At 40.8% G+C, this 21,449-nt stretch overlaps 2 protein-coding genes across 2 annotated transcripts in view; one reads left to right on the top strand and one right to left on the bottom strand.

Annotated features, from left to right (window-relative positions):
• Positions 1-321: 321 nt before the first annotated feature.
• On the bottom strand, positions 322-4,645 carry LOC132107376 (bromo adjacent homology domain-containing 1 protein-like; the record flags this gene model as incomplete). Its single annotated transcript, XM_059513600.1, has 6 exons — positions 322-735; positions 1,078-1,169; positions 2,521-2,600; positions 2,746-2,905; positions 2,995-3,278; positions 3,817-4,645. Coding segments are annotated over 6 exons (1,632 nt in total), but the record flags the coding sequence as incomplete, so codon positions are not given.
• An 8,093-nt stretch (positions 4,646-12,738) lies between these two features.
• Positions 12,739-21,449, top strand: part of magl (MAX dimerization protein MGA-like) — a 26,006-nt gene continuing 17,295 nt past the window's right edge. Inside the window, exons 1-10 of the mRNA XM_059513599.1 lie at positions 12,739-12,822; positions 16,121-16,514; positions 16,642-17,029; positions 17,360-17,687; positions 18,367-18,454; positions 18,639-18,725; positions 18,897-18,998; positions 19,225-19,317; positions 19,528-20,078; positions 20,234-20,438. Of these exons, the coding sequence (XP_059369582.1) occupies positions 16,163-16,514; positions 16,642-17,029; positions 17,360-17,687; positions 18,367-18,454; positions 18,639-18,725; positions 18,897-18,998; positions 19,225-19,317; positions 19,528-20,078; positions 20,234-20,438 (2,194 nt within the window). The 5' untranslated portion in view covers positions 12,739-12,822; positions 16,121-16,162. The remainder of the gene's footprint in view (positions 12,823-16,120; positions 16,515-16,641; positions 17,030-17,359; positions 17,688-18,366; positions 18,455-18,638; positions 18,726-18,896; positions 18,999-19,224; positions 19,318-19,527; positions 20,079-20,233; positions 20,439-21,449) is intronic.

Raw genomic sequence — 21,449 nt, 5'->3', positions numbered from 1 at the left:
AGATTTGAATAAATGATCTCTCCATTGATGTGTGGTTTGTTCGGAGGACAATATCTGTCTGAGATACAACTATTAGAAAATCTGGAATCTGAGGGAGCAAAAACATCTAAATATTGAGAAAATCATCTTTAAAGTTGTTCAAATGAAGTTCTTAGCAATGCATATTACTAATCAAACATTAAGTTTTGATATATTTACGGTAGGAAACTTACTAAATATCTTCATGGAACATGATCTTAATATCCTAATGATTTTTGGCATAAAAGAGAAATGTATAACTGTGACCCATACTATGTATTGTTGTCTATTTCTACAGATGACTGCTTCTGTGCAGGGACACATATAAGGTTCATCTGTGTTGTCATAGTTGTGGTTGGATTATAGTTATGGTTATATCGTCATTAGTGTGAACGGACCTTTAATCTGGATCTGTGGTCTAGTCTTAAACCAGTGGAGATATTTTCTGAAAGCCTTCTGGCATCATGCAGCCCTCAGCAGTGTGACAGTCCAGTGAACATGACAGAGAGAGGAACAGAACCAGCACACCTTCACTGCGGGGTCTTCAGGATGCGTCCGTAGCGAAAGTCATAGACGTGTCTGCACAGATACACCAGCTGCGGATCCACGCCGTCGGGAAGCAGGCGGGGGGCGGGGCCAGCGCTGTCAGAGGGGCGGGGCATCAGTGGGGCGTGGTCGGACACGCCCTCCGAGCGCCGCTTCACCAAGGCACAAAATCTGTAACATCACATGCAATGTCAAGTCACCTTTAAATAATAAATAATACTAGATACTAGACATCAGTTATTCTGGTCACACTTAAGTTCAGAGTCCAGTTCTCAATAGTCTAATATTCATGCTAATAACCGAGTGAGAATTGGACCCTAAAGTATTAACTCACCATGGTATTTAAAGGGAGAAGAGTACATAAAAAGCATGCATTTTAAGGTTAGACTTTAAATTTTGATGTTAAATCCACTGTTGTAGTGGATGTATGCAGTGTTGCGTTATGACCAATCACAAACGATTCTGTTGAGTTTATGAAAGCAGCGGCCAATCAGAGGCGTTCAGATGAGTCACCTGCAGTACTGTGCTAACGGCAGAACATAGCAGCGCTCCTCGATGCAGGCCACACTGTTCTCATCCTGATGACGGGAGGCGAAGATCTCGTTCTGAAAGAAGACACAGGAACACATGACGGATTTACTCCAGCAAGATCATGATGGATTACAGACGAGACACAACACAAGTCACGTAACCAGACTGGTACAATAATGCATTCTTTTTGAATTTAGAACAAAATGTGTCCCTGCAGCACAAGCAGTCATAAGTAGCACAGGTATATTTGTAGCAATAGACAATACAAATACTTGTATCTCAGACAAATATTGTCCTCCTAACAAACCAGACATCAATGGAAAGATGATTTATTCAGCTTTCAGATGATGCACAACTCCATTTCATAAACTTGAGCCTGGTTTTGTGCTCCAGAGTCGCAGATGTCTGAGTTACATTCTTTTAAATCAGTATCTCCAGTTACTTTGTTACAATGTGTTGAGTGACAGCTCTGGTGTTGCCGTGGAGACGGAGATCAGGAATCAGTGCAGAGTGTTGTGTGTGAACATGATCTCACAAACACATTCAGTGTTCCTCAAAATCAATAACAACTCAGAATATGATTCAAATCTGCAATAAAACGTTACATTACACAAATATCCTTTATGTATTTAATCCCATTTTATCAACCAATTCAATTCAACTGAACTAATAAGAAAAAATGACCTTCTCTTTCAGCCTGAGTTTATTCATTTCACGTTTGAAGTGAAAGGGCTTTTAAACATGGAACTTTTTATAATAAAAACGAACACAGAAAATGTAACAAAAGTAACACAACACATAGTCAAAATGGCTGAAAAACTAAATTCAAATTTGCAATTAAATATTATCCAAATTCGAATTATATTCGAATTTAAAATGCCTAATAGAGTGAAGAAAAGCTTTTGGATTCTCTTCTGAGAATTGGGCAAAATATTACTAATGCACGTTTATTCAAAGCATAAGAAAATATGACTGTGAAAAAAGTGCATAATATTTCAAATAATGTTTATAAACCAATTATAAGTAAGTAGCTTAAAGAACTATAAACAAAACAACATCATGTGTACATGCATAGTTTAATACAAAGGGGTGAAAGCCAATCAAACAGAGTACATTTTTCATTTAAACACTTGCATTCGAATGTGGAGCTTTTTATTTAATTCGCTGAATATTCGAAATTCTAATTTTTTTTTGACAGCCCTAAATGGAATATTGTAAAGGGTTCCTTTTAAAAGTAACTCTCTCATCTATCACTAACCCTGTGCATGAGCAGCACAGATACATTTTTTATTTAAATGTTAATATATATTCATATAAAATGATGGCTCTTTTGTTGATTCTTCTATTGCAATCATTCGTAAGTCGCTTTGGATAAAAGCATCTGCTGAATGACTGAATGTAGATGTAATAAGAGCATGTGCTGACCTCGCAGTGCATGCTGGGATCTCTGCCGCCCTGCGTGTGCTCAGGACGATAATACCAGAACAGACTCATCATCAGCTCTCCTGAAACAACACACAGATGAGGATCTCAATGATTCTAATGTCAAAGCATGCTGGGAGCTGCACAAACTCGCTGTCGTTTTGATTATAGTGGTGTACACTCAAATGATTTCGAAGATAATGAAAGGTGATTCTTCTTGTCTGTCACCTGTTCTGGGGTCTTCCCACAGAGCGGAGATCTTGGCCACGTACGGCAGAGATTTCCTGCGTGGTCCGGACCGTAAGAGCACCGTGTCTCGCACCCGGATCACCTCTCCGTCCCGCTCCACTCCTTCATAACACTGACGGAGAACCGTCTCGTCATCGCCCTGCAGAAGCACATCCACCGAGAGCTTCGTGCGGAGTACAGTAATAAAGAGAGGACTGAGGGAGTGTTGAGTGAAGACAGATCACTCACCGCTATAAACACCTCCTTCTCCGTGGACACTCCGACGGGACGCCATCCGTTCGTGGCCTTCTGCTCCTGTTCGGCACTTCCTGTGGGACGCTTCTGGGACGATCTGCTGTAGCCCGTAGTGAGCGAGCCGTGGGGGGGTTTGGTGTTTTGAGGGCATTCTTTGCCCCTCTGAAGCCTGACCTCTACCTGTCTGCGGTCAGACATGGAGGACAGAAGACTGGGGACGGCTGGGGTCACTCGGGGCATGCTGGGACATCCGGAGACCGCGTGACTGTGCTCCTCTTCTGAAACAGCACAATCAAACACACGGTCATCAGAACTAGTGTCAGAATTGCAACAGAAAGACTCCTTTGCTGTCAGAGTGAACCTTCATGTAAAATGGAAACTTGCATTCATTTCCAACATTTAAGGATAAAACTGTAAGTTTGTTGCAAGCTATGTGCTGGGAGCAAGATGGCAATGTACGGTTTCTAACAAAACCTTAAGATATTAAAACACAAAATGACAAATAAAGAATGCCAGCTGTGCATTTGAGCTTTTTTATGTTTCTATGTAGGTTCTATTAATTGAATTGCTACATATTTTAGTATTTGGTATTCAATGGTATTTCGTTCATGCAGCTTAGGTTTATTGTATTTGAAAAAAACGAATAATAATTTCATCCCTCATGCCACGGACTCCTCGACACACAAACTCAAGGCTTAAAGAAAGCCTTCTTGGGAAGTTATATACAGCGGATATCTAGCTCAAGCGTGTGAGGTAGCACAGGGCTGTAAACCCCCCGCTGTTGAAGACACGGTTATCACAGACGGTCCTCCTCACCTGTTTTGATGGGACGGCTGCAGCTGGAGCAGGGGCAGGTCGGGCGGCTGAAGGTGAATCCTCTGACCCCACAGGCCGGGCGGCAGCAGAAGGCGGGGCTTAGACTCGGCCCGGGGTGAGCGATGTGGACGTAGTAGCTGGAGCAGCAGGGGTCAGCACACAGAACCAGGCACTCGTGCTTGACCCGGTGCTCCTCGTCGAGGAAGAGCGCCAGATACTCCGGCGGACAGCAGAAACACGGACTCAGCTCCGCCTCCTCCTTCACCAGCTCCACCGGACCGTATCCCAGCATGCTCTGGTATCCGGGTTTAGTCAGTGTTGACTTTAAGCTCCTGGTTTTGCACACTTGGCAGGCGTCTTGTGATTCTGGCTGTGGTTTCTTGGGCTTGTGCGCTGCTTTGTGTCTGTCCGATCTGATTCTGTGCTTGTTTGCGGTGGAGCTGGTGAGCTTTAGCAGCGCGGCGGCATTGAGTCCTGCCAAGCGTCGGGGAACAGGAGCGTACATACTCACTTCCTCTTCCTTCTTGGGGTTTGGGCACGTCTCGGTCTTCCTGGCTCTTTTGGAGCAGGTCTTGGTTTGCTCTGTAGTGGTTTGTTTCTTGGTGAGTTTGGCGCCTGACGGTCTGTCGGTTTTCTCGAGCAGAAGGCTGTTGAGCGCCTCGGCGTTTAGCGATGCTAGTCTGCGTTTGCGTGGCTCCTGAGCTGAAGGTTCATCGAAGGTTTTGAGGCGTTTCTGCAACAGCTCCCTGGTTTTCTCTGCTTTCTTGTGGGCTTTTTTTGTCTTTTTGTGTTCTGGATCTCTGTTGGGATCCACGTCACACGTCTTGGTCTCATTATGTAGGCGAGTGAGCACAACGTGACAACCCAAGGCCTCGCTTCTTCCTCGGAGCGGGTAGAACTTCCGATGGCACTCACTCCTAGCAGAGGACTTTCCTTTCTTACTCTTACTTTCATCCATCTTCATTGAATGTTTTGCCAAACATTGACTCTCCTTGACTTTCTTGGCCTTGCTTCCTCGCATTGAATGCGCAGGCCAGGCTCCGCCCACTGTTTCACCATGTGACCAGCTTTCTCTATGGCCCCGCCCCTCGCCGTGATGCCAGCCAATGGAAGTGTTTTTCCGAGCATGGGTCATCACATGCTTCCTGAGAAGAGCTGCGGGATACAGAGGATCTCAAGTTATTACTACAACACTCATAAACGACACAAATCACAGGGTTTCTGCAGGTTTTAAAAAAGCTAATTTAAGACTTTTTAAGTCCATGTAAATGAAATTTAAGGAATGAATTGAACAGAACACAATATGGTCTCTAAATATGTTAGTAACACTGTTACACAAGTTACACTGGAGATTTACTGGAAATGCAAATATGAATCAGATGAAGTGAATTTTTTGATGAAAACAAGAACAAATATCTGCCAATGGACTTTTCTTGATTTAAGGATGTTTAGATCTTTGTACTGGAACACAAGACAAAATACTGAGGAAAACATATTTTATATATAATTTAATGCCAATTTAAGACTTTCTGCTTTAAGACTTTTCAAGACCCGTAGAAACTGATTACATTCAAACATAATATTTTGCATATGCAACTTAGCATAATCTTATTGTAAAAAAAAAAAAGATTCCATTGAACAAATTTGCTGTTAATGCAGATGATGCACTTGAGTTGTTTTCTCGACTTTGTTGTGGCGTTCATGTTGTAAAAGCGATCTTTCTGACAGCCTGAGACGGTTCAGAACATCACTTGTGCACCATATGTGTTTCTAATAGTCACAGATGCTGAATTTAGAAGCAAATACTAGATTACTACTCAAAATATTTGTGCCATATGTTTCTATGGTAGTAGCATAAAGCTCAGAACTGTGTCTCAATCCATGAAACAACAATCCTGCATCCATGAGCAACTGATCAGTGTCCTGCAGCACAGAAGCAGTCATCAGTGTCACAGACGTATATTTGTAGAAATACACAACAATACACTGCATGAGTCACAATTATACATTTCTCTTTTATGACAAAAATCATTAGGATATTAAGATAAGATCATGTTCCATCAAGATATTTAGTAAATGTCTTACCGTAAATATATCAAAACTTAATGTTTGATTAGTAATATGCATTGCTAAGAACTTCATTTGAACAACTTTAAAGATGATTTTCTCAATATTTAGATTTTTTTGCTCCCTCAGATTCCAGATTTTTAAATAGTTGTATCTTAGAGAAATATTGTCCTCCGAACAAACCATACATCAGTGGAGAGATGATTTATATTATGCAAAAATCTCAGTTTTAACAGACTTTGACACTTGTGACAGTGACCCTTCAGTTGCAGTGAATCATGACGTGACGCACGTAAGCGCGAGCACGTCGACGCCGAACCTGAACCTGGCGTAAGCTGTTACCGTTACGGCTGTGACGTCACGCCTCTTATTAGTTAGTGATGTCGTCGCGGTGTTTGTTGTTTGTTAGAACGCGAGAGGCCTGACGCCCTCCTTCAGCAGAAATAACGCCCTTCCTCAACCGCGTTTAACACGAGCACTGCTGCGCGCTCTCGAGTTATGGCTCGCGTGATCGCGACGCGATTAACGCGCCTTTGATTATCGTGCGGAGATCAAACGCGTTCACGGAGCGCGCGATTAAACGCGTGTTTGTATGCGCGAACACTCACCAGTCCAACGCGCGGTAAAGCGTCGCGGTCCCGCGGGTGTTTGCTCGTCTAATGCTGCTGTTTCTCTTCCTGCCTCTGCGCTGAACTTCACGCGAACCAATAACACACAGATGCTGCTCCTCCTCATCCAATCAGGAGCTGGCGCTCGGCGGCTTTACACCACGCTTCATCCTCGGCGTGGCACCTGAGCACGCGTCGCGATACATGAACTTGAGACAAAACAACAGTAATAAGAAATAAGCCGATCTTTCTAAAGTAATCAGCACCTATAAACGAGTGATGTCATTGCATTAGATCACAAGATAAGCTAAGCCCTGTTTTTGCTTTTATAAATGAACAGTTGCTGCTTCTTATACGATCATGTCATTTATGACATATATTACACTATATCAAAAAAGATGATATTGACCCATACAGTGCCTCCAATAATATTGGCACTCTTGGGAAATATGAACAGGGACAGCCGAGAAAATAAATCTGCATCCTTGATCTTTTTGACCTTTTCATTCACAAATATTCTCACCTTTCATTGAAGTAAAACAATTGAAAGCGTAGAGAAAGTCTCATGATGAAATAAATGTTGGCCACAAGTATTGGCACCCCTAGACTTCATTATGAGTCAAATATCTCTGAAGTATATTCTCCTTCATATTTAAATGGTTTAGGACACCATGAGGAACACAAAGATCCTTCATCATCCATCACAAAGAACACAGCTGTGATGTGCAGAACAAGACTGGTGAGAATAAAGTGTCTTCAAGAAGAGCTAAAGCACTGAAAACCGCCTCCATCAGGGAAATAATGAAGAAGTTCCAGATACCCACAGCAGTCATCACTTCTGCAGATATGACTGAACTTTCACTTTCAATCCGAGAGATCTGCACTGACTAGAGACTGAACGACATGTTTACACACCAACAATAACACTTTCAGCGCTAGAACAGAAGTGAGGCTCTGAGCATTGTGTACTGAGGAACAACAGAAGAAGAGTTAAAGATCTGTTCTGTTCCAGAAGACAAACATCTTATCCATCAGAAGTATTTCTGTCACACATCAAACACTGAATCTCTGGAATCAAACACTTTCTAAAAGAAAAAGAATTTCTGATGCTCAAAGAAATCGATTACAATTATTGCAATTTTATTTTCCTTAATAAAACCATATCAAGAGTTCAATAAATGTTTGTTATAACAGCGTGACTCATTTAAATACATTTTCACCATATTAAAATAAGGTTGCTATAATTTGTTACAGTTGTTACTGATTTTGATACAGTTGCATGAACCAAACTTTAAATCTGGGGAGCCCTGGGATTTGAAACAGTTTTTTGCTATCAAGATATTTATTTTGTGAATGAAATTAAGCAACAATCTGGCTTTAAACTTGAAAGAAATAAAGATCTGAGATTTATTGTGATAATTTTTTTCTTTTTTGCTCCGTCATACTTACATTTTTATTTATTTCTTTTTTTGCAGCATGAACAACATTAATCATCTAAATCACCTTTTTCCATATAAAGAGCATCTGCATTTAGAAAAATGTGCAACCTATGATTAGCAAACATTTATGATTCGGTTTCATTTTGACCATGGTTTTTATGGATTATGAGAGAAGAAGAACTGGACTGCAGTCCTCTTTTCAGATGAAAGTAAATGTATCATTTCATTTGGAAATCAAGGTCTGGAGTCTGGAGGAAGACTGGAGAGGCACAGAGTCCAGGGTGATGTTTCTGAAGGCAGAGATGATTTGGGTGCTGTGATGTCTTCTGGTGTTGGTCCATTGTGTTTTATCAAGTCCAAAGTCAATGCAGCCATCTATCAGGAGATTCTGGAGCACTTTATGCTTCCATCTGCTGACAAGCTTTATGGAGATGCTGATTTCATTTTCCAGCACACTGTTAACAATTTTCTTGTATTTATACAGTACAGTACTGGCAGCACGGTGGTCAGCAAGTTACTGTATTCTGTTTTACAGTAACTGTACTGTAATTCAATTTACAGTACATACAAACATTACTGTAAACTACAAGACAATACTGTACTGTATTTTTACGGTATTTTGTAATTGTACTGCTTCTGCTGTAATTAATTATACGGTATTGTACTGTAATATTTATATTGATATATTATTGCTAAATAATATAATTTTCAATTTAATAATAATGGTAATATTACATTTATATAATATTTAGTCATTTACAGTATAGAAATCTATAGATTACAATTGTAAAATTCAACATCAGAATAACTGCAAATTAAAAGACAATCCAAACAATGTTATTGTCAAAAACATTTTTTTTTATTAATCATGGATAAATTCAAGGATTAATCAAGAACTGCAATGTAGTTCATTTAATTTGCAAATTCAGGATTCAAATTAACAGGAACATCAAAAAAAAAAAAAAAAAAAACTCCAGGACTTCGAAATTACACAACCCTCAAAAGACAAGAACTGTCAAACACTGAGGGACACACAGTTTACAAGCGTGTGTGTGTATCAATATCAATGGGTAACTGTACAAACATCTGTATGTATATGTTTGTGTTGTATATGTGTGTGTGTGTGTGTGTGTGTGTGTGCAGGGGAAGTGTGTGGATGTGAGTGTAGCTGTACAAAAATATGTGTATGTTTGACAGTGTACGATTTGTGTCTGTGAATGTGTGTGTGTGTGTGTGTGTAGGCGAGTGTGTGGATGTGAGTGTAGCTGTACAAAAATGTGTATGTTTGACAGTGTATGATTTAACTGTACAAACATCTGTATGTATATGTTTGTGTTGTATGTGTGTGTGTGTGTGCGTGTGTGTTTAGTTTGACGTTTTCCATTCAAACTCAATCAACGACCGAATAAAACTATTAACATGAGGGTTGATGGTTGTCACTTTCCTCTGGACCACCCTCTTGGTTTTCTTGCTCACTCCTTGTCTGGCTGTACACTTTAATTTCATGCTGGCATTGCCGTCTTCCGGGTTAATTCTGACGAGGAACCTGTTAGAAATATCATACAACTCAATAAATATGCTTCTATTACAAAAGTGAAATGCAGAAATAAAATACAAAAGTGAAATGCAGAAATAAATTTACTTGCCTCTGAGCAAGCTCTAATGTACATGCAGCAGACTCCTGTTACTCGATGTTAAAAATATAATAGCTTGCAAAAAGCACTGCAAAGGCGGTTATAAAATTGTCACTGTTGTCCAGTGTCAACAAAACTCTTCCCTCGATTGACAGCATCCACCTGGATGCTGTCGTGATTGAATGTCCTTAAAAAAAGAAAGAACAATGTTTGAAACTTCTAGGTCTTAAATAAAACTTCATTCGAACACATACATACAGTATATGAAACACTTGCATACACATATACTAAGTAGTCACACATACATGTATACTGCAGAATGCTCAAACAAATAAATATGAAATTTACAACGACACACCTAAATGTGCTCACGCACATACACGCAAACTCTCCAAGCACATACTTGTATACTTAAAGTACACACAAACTATACACGCACATACTCCGTGAGACGAGAGCACACACAAACACAAACTCGCGCACATACTCTTCTATGTCATTTTGTGTGTCTGTGCTCGCGTCTCAAATAAGTATGTGCGTGTACGTCTCATAGGAGTATATGTGTGGATAGTTCCGCACGTCTTGTGTGTGTAGAGTTTGCGTGTATGTGCTTGAGCGACTTTAGGTGTGTCGTTGTGCATTTCATGTATTTGAGCATTCTGCAGTTTGTATGTGTGACTAAGTATATGTGTATGCAAGTGTATGCAAGTATATGTGTATGTGTAACCACCTCGATTTGTGTTCCAACAACAATCAAGTCTGTTTTGGTCGAAATAAACTAACGTTAGCAGCTATAAGGTCTTGTTAACGTTAATTCACGGAGTGATAAGATTTGAAAATGTCGGTAAAGCAGCGGAGTTCAGCAGATCTAACTAACGTTAATAGTGTTTTTGCAACCGTCGCTGGCTAAACTTCCACTAAACTACCACTGTCATTTCACATATGTACACTATAGCGTAACATCATAAAACCTTATTATAAAATTAACTTACCAATTAATATCCAGATATCTGCTGACTGCTGAGACTTCATCCGTGAATGGTCTGGATTTGTGCTCTGACGTCACGCGCGCTCTCTGTTTACAGCAACCCTGTATTATTGCCTGGCATATTACAACCAGGTTACAGCTAGGTTACAGCAACATTAAAATGTACTGTAAAATGTTCCCGCTCGATCAAAATTACCCAGAATGCAATACAAATTACGGTATTTTACTGTAATATAGAAATGCAGTATTGTATTGTAGGTTTTTACAGTACTGTGCTGCTAAATCTACAGCAACATTTAACAGTGCAGGGCTTTAGCACTTGCCCACAGTGACCATGATATTACTGTGCTTGACTGGCCACCAACTCTCCTGACCTGAACCTCTCAGAGAATCTATGGGGTATTGTGAAGAGGAAGAGAAGTAACATCTGACAAACAACACAGAGGAGCTGAAGACTGTTATCAAAGCATCTTGGGTTTCAATGAAAGTTCTTAAATATGCACAGTGTGCTAATAATTTTGGCCAGCACTGTAAATAATATTACAAAGGTGCTTGTAGACAGGGGACACCACTGACCTAAACTTGACGAAGAAATGCATTTATTAAGATGCAGATCCGCCGAATCCCGTGAGTCAAACGAGCGCAGAAGGGTACAGGAGCCAAATGAGCTTCAGTAGAGCAGCAGTAAACTGCAGTCTGATGAGACGTTGTCAGCAAAACTACAACAAAACAAACGCTCCTGTCCTATCAGCTGGTTTACTGTGCTCACGCCGCACTCTTCAACTGTACGACAATATATGACTTCATCATAACTGAAGTGCACAAGAAACCATACACTGTTGTCGGTTAATTCATGAAATTACCAAAAAGGCAATTAAAGCTGCAAAAGTGTGTATGTATGTGCATCACATTTGAGAACGTCTCTAATGCATTCGAGATCACAATATAAGGCGCAAGCTGATATGTCATTTTTCATTTGTAAATGTGAGCACAGTGCACTTGTACAAGAAAAATATGCAATTTATTTTTGTTAAGTACAAAAATGAAACCAAATTTAAAATGCATGAAATAATAACTAGTTTTACATTCTTGCATTTATGTATTGTTGACTTCTGCACATCTTCACATTCTTGCACGTGGGGATTCAAAAGAGAACAGGGTTTTCTCCTTTTCCTTTGTACAGAGCTCAGAGTTTAGGTAAAACTGTTGGAATTAAGTAATAAAATGTTAAACATTCACTGTTTACTTTTTCAGAATTCATTGATTATATAATATTCAGTGATGGTTGACTAAACTTTGCATGTCTCATCCATGAGTTTGCAGTGATGGAGAACAACCAGAGCCAAGCTGACTGATCAATAAAGCTTTATTAACACACCTGTGGGTGAGGAACAATACACACATGGTCATATTCACTCGTTATTGCTGGATCTAATTCACAACTATCTCAGTTACAATAAAGTGCAAATTAATTGTATTCAGTTGTGTTTAAGGCAATATTTTATATTGAAATAATGAAGATTTCCTGTGCACCTCCATAAAAAACACCCTGGATCCGCTGCGGATGCTTTTGGTTTGAAATAATTAAGATTTATTTTTTCTTTTCTTCTGCTCAGCAAGACTGCTTTTATTTGATCACAAATACAGTAAAAATTGTGAAATATTATTATAATGTAAAACATCTGTTTTCTGTGTGAATTTCTGTTGAAGTGTAATTTATTTCTGTGAAATGCAGCTGTATTTTCAGCATCATTCCTCCAGTCTTCAGTCAGTGTCACATAAACTTGATCTGTAAAGATCATAAACTTGTGTTTTATTTGTTTATACTTTGATTATTTATACAGTAAAAGTCCATTTAACAGACGCTTTAATCCAAAGAAGCAATAGAAGCAATCAAAACCAACAAAAGAGCAATAAATAATGAACAAAATGTAAATGAAAAAAAAGCAAAATTAAAAATAAACAAATGAACAAGTCATAAAAGCTAAAGTTAGTAATTTCAGAGTGAATGATTGGCAGGAATCTTACATGAAGACATCAACTTGAAGTTCATCGTCATATTTTTAACAATGTTTCGGAATGTTGATGTTATCAAACTGATCTGTGTCATTTTAATCAAACATTTTGTAGACACAAACCAAGTAATAGCACAAATCATCACAGAATTCATCAAATCAGATCGATTACGTTTGACCGCCGTTTTCCCTCCAAGAGATGACGTCACTTCCGGGAGGAGGCCGCCGCGCTGGGAAGGCGATTTTTCTAGTCAGGTAACATTAAAGGGATTTTTTTTTTTTTTTTTTTTTTACAAAAGATTAATATTTTGTTTCAAACATTTCGACTAAAAAGAAAGACAATGAAGCAACAAGTGTAATAATTGTCATGTTTTATCGTAAAAGTTAGTGAAGCACTAGTAAACATGACAAAAATAATTACATAACCTAGCAATAATCAAAGAAAAGGAATGTGATTCATATCATCAAACGGCAAAAGACTGAGACATAAATAATGTAGCTCATTCACTGCAGGAATAACTCCACTATATTTAAACCGCCCAAGTGATTCCTGGAGAATGCGATGAGAAAGCGCTGAAATAAGGCGCATCGCCTCAGTCATCGGAGCCTCACGCCATTGGTCAGTGTGAGAAAAACAGCGCGAACGGGGAGCGGTTGCGGTGAGTGACGTCACGTGGCCACCGAGCGCGGCGGATCAGTTGGTTTGGGAGGCATTTCGGTTAGAGAGCAACGAATCCGCCGAGAATCACCACCGACGCCCCGGTACAATTTAGACCCGAAGCAGCGCAGATTAAGCGAGGTGAGTGATCAAGAACACGCGTCTGTGTCGCTTTAGAGGCATCTGGTTTGAGTCGAGAGGAGTTTGTTGACTCGCAGTGCTGCTGGCAGACTCCCGCGTTCACGAGCACGAGCTAGAACTGACTAGAACGAGTTAACAGTTAACTAACCTATGACCATATCATTCGTGTTTGCGCTGCGTGGCTTCAAATACGCGCTGCATAAAGATCTTTTGCTCGTTTAGACTGTAACAGAACAGTAACGTTACCCAGATAACAGAACAGACTCCGAATCGGAGTCATTCACAGCGCGACGGATCCGGTCCAGGCCCCCCCGGATCCGGTAATAAACCGTTCATCTGAACCGGATCCGGTCCAGACCTTCTTGACAATGGTGTTTGGTGATCTGGCCAAAACTAGCGTGGAATTACCTAAAGTAGAGCTGACAAACATTATAGGACTAGATTGCGCTATAAAAGCTTAAATATTCCATATGTCCCCCTTTATTAATATTAATAAACCATAACATCATTAAAAACTAGTAAAAATCTAAACTTTCCTTACCCGATAACAATGATTCACTGTATAAAAAGTGGGAAGAAATTAGGTAGTTAATAAAATGCAACCAAAACTTGTAGAAAAACATTGTTTTATTTAATGAAAATCTCCTAGAACTACTTTTAAAAAGACAGTTCGGTTCAGTAACTTAGCTAAGTTAATCTTCACGAATGAATTAGTTCAGCTATATGGAATTTCCACAAAAGTTTAATTATTCACGTTGAGTCAGCTGGATGTTGATTTAATAAAATTCAATATCGGTGAAAATGTTGCAAAATAAGTTGATTCGGCAGTAAAGCTGCTCTGGAGAAAACATTGATACAATCAAACTCCGTTCAGTTCAAGTCTTGTCATTAATCAATGGTGTTAGCACAATCAAATCAATATCATTCCTGAATATTCAGTGTCTTTTAAAGGGGTCATATGACGTTGTTTGTAAAGAACATTATTTGTGTATTTGGTGTAATGAAATGTGTTTATGGTTAAAAAAACACATCATTTTTCACATACTGTACATTATTGTTTCTCCTCTATGGCCCGCCTTCTGAAACACAGCGATTTTTACAAAGCTCATCGTTCTGAAAAACGAGGTGTGCTCTGATTGCCAGCTATCCAGTGGTTTGTGATTGGCCGAATACCTCAAGCGTGTGACGGAAATGTTACGCCCCTCACCGTACTGTGATGTGTGTCCCGACGAGACGAAACCAATTAAACCCAGGCAATTTGCTGCATCCAGTGGGCACATAATTACTGATTATAATGACTTATACTGTCTATTTATACATTGCGTATCGCGCTGCGTAAACATAAAACCATGTCTGCATTTGTGATCAGAGAAATAACAAACAACAAGCTCTTCTCCTACACTGCTCAAAACTCAGGTTTGAATCATCAGCAGCAAATCCTCTACACATGAAAACATACTCACAGACTGTGAGTCTAACACTTAATAGAAGCAGCCTTTGTGCCACGGATGGGTTGTAGACTACTCTCCCAGATTCAGGAACAACTCAACACGTGCCAAGCGTTATGGAAATCTTCCCACACAGTGATGTAGACATGTGGGGGCGTGTTTAAACGATTGGTGATGTGGACGAGACTTAACTTGATCAAGCATATGTTTTTAGGTTTGAGACTTTAGTCTTTGCACCTTTACAGATCTTCTTTACGCACCAAGAGCTTGTAACACTCCAAAGAGAAAGGAACACTTGAAATCACATCATGTGACCCGTTTAAAGCACTGATTGTGTTTATTTATTATGTACTGTATACATAAATACACACATCTGCATGTGCATATTTAAGAACAATGTTATGTTTATATATGAAGTATATTTATATTATACTTATATTTAGTAATTTATCAGATGCTTTTATCCAAAGTGACTTATTTAGTGTCTACAGTGTAGTTCTTGTGGTGAAAACAGACAGAAACACATTCTGTGGCATTGATTGTGTCACTGAAAGAATGGAAGGCTTTAAATGTAATAATGTTTCTGTTTACTGCATGAATGAAGGACAAAACAGAGAAAAATATCACAAATCAGCCCAGCAGAAATAACACAAACACAGTTCAGTTCAAGCACAGTTTGATGTTGTTGTTAACACACACGTGTCTCTAGAACATCATTGATGAGCAGGAACACAAGAAAAGTCCATTTAGAGCCCTTTTCAAATTTTAGTAATCAAACAACATGAATCATAAATTAAAATAATGAATCATATACTATTTAACAAAATTTAAATAACATTTTTAGGGGCTAATGACATTTTCCCCAAATGTATATTTTTCAGTTTTATTTCATTCTGTATTTAGTTTTAATGGTTAAATTTAGTAAAATCACCATCACGAAACATGAATAATTTATCAACAATTTATGAAAAAGTGAAAAAAAGTTATATTTTCAGGGCCGTTTTATTTTTTCACAAATCTTTTTTTTTTCTGTGCTAATTTTTCTAGACTCAGTTTTAATGGTTAAATAAACCCTAATTTTAAAAATCACAAAGCATGTCCAGTTAATTAAAGTAGGGAAACTTACGATTTAACAACAATTTATTACAAGTTTCAACGTTTTTGGGCCTTTTTATTTTTTTCCCCATAATTGCATGTCCTCCTAATTAATCATTACATCCCAGCATCATGAGGGTGTTTTGTTATCTTGTCTCTCTGTTTGAACTCATCGATCGCTGATTTGTTTTGTTTCTGATGCTGAAATCAGCCGGATGGTGTCTGGCCTGTAGATGAGCCGAGGTGTGCAGCGATGGAGAGCGCAGCAGAGGGAATGCTGGGAAACGGTGATGGTGTCAGTGGTGTCTCCGTCACACTGGAGAATGAGGCGGTCTGGAGCCGTTTCCACAGCCTGGGCACAGAGATGATCCTGACGGCACGGGGCAGACGCATGTTCCCCTGCTGCCGCTTCCGTCTGAGCGGTTTACAGCCGGACCTCAGCTACTTCCTGATCCTGGACATCACGCCTCTGGATGAGCTCCCACACCGCTGGAATGGGAACACATGGGAGCCGCAGGGGGCCGAGACACACCTCCAGACTCCAGTGTGTTTCAGAGATGGAGCGGTTACTGGCTTCAAGATAAATCCTGATAAAATTCCCCACGGTTAGTATTTACGTTACATATTTGAACCATCATTTAAACCATATTTAGGGCTGGGCGATATGCCAAACAATTAAAATCCTGATTTATTGTTCAGAGCATTTGACTGATTCTTGATTGACGTGTGCAGTGTGTTTCCATCCGGACGCTCCGGCTCCGGGTCAGCGCTGGATGGACGGGCCCGTGTCCTTCTACAAGATGAAGCTGGCGCACAGCTCTGAGGATCCCGACGCCGCGGTGGTTCTGCGTCCCATGCACCGCTATCAGCCGCGGCTCTACGTGGTTCCGGTCAGCACCTGTCCCGAGCCGGACGCTCTCGTCTTCACCTTCCCTAAAACAGCCTTCTATGCGGTGACCAGCTACCAGAACCCTCTGATAACCCGGCTCAAGATCGACTGCAACCCCTTCATGCTGGCGTTCAGAGAGGACGGGCCGAGCGCTCGCCTCATCCAGAACAAACTCAAGCTGGCTCTGAACGGACGCTCGCCGTCAGCCGCTGACCGAGAGAAACACCGCAGGTACATGCTCTGTTGAGTCACTGATGAATCATTCGCATTAAGAGCAGGAACACTCAGAAAGAAGGTCAACTTTGGGTCAAACAGCTCTTTTATTTTAATAAATTGTAAATAGTAGTTATCAAAAAGCATGATTTATCAATTAAAATAATGTGTGACCACTCACAAACATTAGTCGCACCGGCAGAAAACAAGGTCGCAGTCTGGAGCCCTGTATATCTCTCACCTTTAAAAGCTTGACCCTTATGACTGGTGTTGTGCTCCAGGGTCGTATCAGTTTTGAGGAGATCATGAGTGTGTTTGATTATGACGGTGCTTCTTCTTCTGCTGTAGCTCGACACACACACACACCGAGTCCAGTGAAGAGACGCTCGTTAGAGATGAATCAGCTGAGCCTGTGTCCTCGTTAGCCCCTGAATCAGCTGTGGAGGTGACTCTGGGACCATGTCAGAGCTCCGAGCCGCACAGGTCAGGGGTCAGCCGCGGGGTCAAGCGTGTTTACCGCAGGGGCTGGAGGAGTGGAGCCAGGAAAGCCAAGGCTAAATGGTGGACTAATGTGAAGCACAGATCTGCTGCGATCAGCCCCCCCGCAGACACCGTGTCCATGCAGCCTGACCTGGAGCACGTGGACGGCCTGCTGTTTGTGTCCTTCACTGCCAAGGTATGACCGACCCGCTGCACAGACATGACGGCACGGACACAGCTTCATGCTTTAACGGTCTCAAGCACAGCTTTCACACACATGTAGTTCATGAGACGCTGTTTCAGTTTCTGCATAGTTTACCCTTTTGAAAATGAAGAAATTAACTAGAATAGAACTGCTCATGTGATATATTAAACTTGTTTTTTTGAACTTTCAAATTTTTCAATATTTTCCCAAATCTTATAGCCTTTTTCACAATTTCACACTAAAAAAGAAATCTATTATAATCTTTTTTTAAAGTTACAAACGTAAATTAATCTAACTTTTATTTTATTTTTATCAAAATCACTCACTAACTCTAAAATGATGAATTCTTTCCAAATAGAGCTAGCCTGGGGATTTTTCCTAATGGTAATCTGTATATAGCAGAATAACCTTTTCCCAGTATCCTGCGTAATACTTCGCTGCATGTTTAACATCACATGAGCTACTAAGAACAGAATGCAAGTTCTGGCAGTTATTCTAAAAATGCAAGTAGTGTTTTTCTCTTCAGTATCTGATAAATAGAGAACAGGTTTCTAGTGAATCAGACACAGATATTAAACACTTCCCACAGCGTTTACTCCGAATGAACACAACTGGTTTATTATGCTCTTCCTGAAGACACTCGCTGTTCATCTGCTGCTGTGTGTCACAGAAAGCACTGGACGTTCATGTAGGAAACATGAGGACATCTGAGGAAACATCTGCATCATCTGGAGCAGAGAAGCCAGCGCGTGAAGCAGGTGTGTGTGTGTGAGTGTGTGATGATCTGATGATGAACTCGTGTGTGTGTGTGTGTGTGTGTGTCTGTGTGATGCTCTGATGATGAACTCGTGTGTGTGTGTGTGTGTGTGAGTGTGAGTGTGTGTCTGTGTGATGCTCTGATGATGAACTTGTGTGTGTGTGTGTGTGTGTGTGTGTCTGCAGACTGGATCTGTGAGCAGGAGCTGGTCTTACTGAAGCAGCTCCAGCAGCTGAAGAACCGACAGATCATTCATCCTGTGCTTCAACAAGGTCAGCGCACACCTCACCATCTGAACGTGATGTACTGGATATCATCAGAATCATTGTTCATGAGATTGTACTGCATGAGACCGATACACTCAGAGCCCATCTGCAGTTCATCTTTTGCTCTGTTATTGTCTGGTTTATTCATTTCTGTTTTCTGTTTTTGTTTCTCCACAGTTGGGCTGAAGCTGAATCTTCTGGATACCACGGCACCCATAGACCTGCATTATCTGGGTGTTGCTTTACCTTTACCTTCACCTGTCCTCACATCATCCTTTCGTAAGCAAAATAATGAAGATTACGGCTCTGTGGTATCTGTGCTGCTTTTATTTCGCTCACATGTGACTAAAGAACTTCTAGTAGAGTGTTGTGTGATTCTAATATGAATCTTCACTGACATTAATGAGAAACATAAAGTTCTCCAAAGAAAAACATGCTTTTAATGATATATTGGAGTTATGTTGAAGCCATTTATTTATTATTCATCTGTTTTGTTTGTGTCCAGACGCCGCTTCAGTTTCGTGCACTGGGAAGACGAGCGATCTGACCAGGATCAAGGGCTGGATGGAGAAGTTTGATTTAAAGAGCAAAGCCGACAGTAAGCACACTTCGTTTTAGAGCTGCGATGATCACTCGATTCACAGATGCATGCATGCTGATTCAGCAGATGGCGCTCTACTCTAGTTTTCTAGAAAGCATCGTCAAAAATCTCAATGCTGTATAATTTCTCGCATCTGTGTATTTTCCTAGCACTACTTCCTTTACTGGCTTGCCTTCTCTTCAGGTGTGATTTTGTCTTGTTTCTCAGGCTCCGGCTCGGCCGGTCACTCGGCGTTCTCCTCGGTGCTGCTGGACGAGTATCTGGAAGCTGAAGCTCAGCGGATCAGTGAACGGGCCGATGTGTTTTCCTCCAGCGCTCCGTCTCCGGTGCTCTACCAGCTGCCCGTCAGGAGCAGCAGCTACGTGAGGACCCTAGATAGTGTGCTTCAGACGCGCAGCTGTGCCCCCTCCGGACGCCGTGACAAGCGCACTAAAGCGTGGCGATCCAGACGAGGTGTTCGACCGGCTCCTGAAGCCTCGCTGCGCTGCTCCTCGACCAGACTCCGATGGAAGCGCAGCGTCTCTGAAGATCCTCCTCAGCGTCCGGCGGCGTCCAGCGGAGCTCAGGGCAGACGCAGGAGAAGGTACCGGCGGCGCAGACGCACGCTGAGGTTCAACAGAGACGCGCTGGACGGAGTCGCTCAAAAGCAGACGGAGCTGAAGGCTCAGGAGGAGCAGGAAGTCTCTCTCGGACAGAGTCACACTCACATCGGCGCTGAGAGAGCCGACCTCGCTCTGAGCTCACTGCTGACCGCTGAGGTGACCGCTCACACACACACACACACACAGTGCTGGATGAGAGACAGGATTAATGTTTTCCCCCACTGGATTATCAGTGACAGCATTAGCACAAGATTTAATAATATGAAACTATTGTTCAGTTTTGTCATGCTGAAGAGTGTTGTTGTGTGCAGAGAGCGGTGCAGACGAGGCATGTGCGGGACGGAGCGTGTGCTAAAGATTTCTGTCGTCTGGGCTGTGTGTGTGAGAGTCTGAACAGAGAAGCGCGAGGATCCACTCACTGCAGACGTGTGCAGTGCATGTTCAGCTGCGGCTGCTTCCGACACAGGATCCTCCTCGTGCGCTCCGAACACAGACCTCGGAGTCTGGTGGCCATCCGTACGTCTGCACTCATTCACACAACCTTCATTCAGATTCACAGGCTGCATTTTAGATTTTCAATTTGGATTAGATCATTTTAATGTTTGTGACCCTGGAGCACAAAACCAGTCGTAAGGGTCAAATCGGAAGCTGAATAAATCATCTCTCCACTGATGTGTGGTTTGTTCGGAGGACAATATCTGTCTGAGATACAACTATTAGAAAATCTGGAATCTGAGGGAGCAACAAAATCTAAATATTGAGAAAATCATCTTTAAAGTTGTTCAGATGAAGTTCTTAGCAATGCATATTACTAATCAAACATTAAGTTTTGATATATTTACGGTAGGAGATTTACTAAATATCTTCATGGAACATTAATATCCTAATGATTTTTGTCATAAAAGAGAAATGTATAATTGTGACTCATACAGTGTATTGTTGTGTATTTCTACAAATATACGTCTGTGACACTGATGACTGCTTCTGTGCTGCAGGACACTGATAGACATATTTAAAAGAAATACTAAAACTAGGGCAGGGCGATATGGCAAAAACCATAAAATCTGGATTTATTTTCAGAACATTTGACTGATTCTCAATTTATACAATTTGTAACTACTCAAACTTGAAAATGTAACTACAAAATGATTCACTTAACTTCCTCTAGTTAAAGAAACTTCTATTATTAGTGCAGCACACATGAAGTTGTCAGTGTTAAACGAATCCCTTGTTAACTACATCAACTACATCCTTTACAAACTTGTCTTATATGTATTATATACTCAGAAATAATTACATTGCTTTAAAAAACAATCTCAGAAGTCAAGGTATTTCAAATGAAAAATGACTGAAGGCAGTGTTTTCAATCTCTTATAAGTGTAAGTGCCCTGCGAAGTGGACATCACCGGAGAATCTGCCATGATTTCAGTTTGAAACTAGTGTCTATGTTCTATTCAGAGGGCATTAAAGTGTGCGAGGTGTGAATTTATATAGTTTTTATTCACAGAGGTATATGATGAAACACTC

The sequence above is a fragment of the Carassius carassius genome, chromosome 27, assembly GCF_963082965.1.
Source record: "Carassius carassius chromosome 27, fCarCar2.1, whole genome shotgun sequence".
Lineage (NCBI taxonomy): Eukaryota > Metazoa > Chordata > Actinopteri > Cypriniformes > Cyprinidae > Carassius > Carassius carassius.
This window is presented reverse-complemented; position numbering and strand designations above follow the sequence as displayed.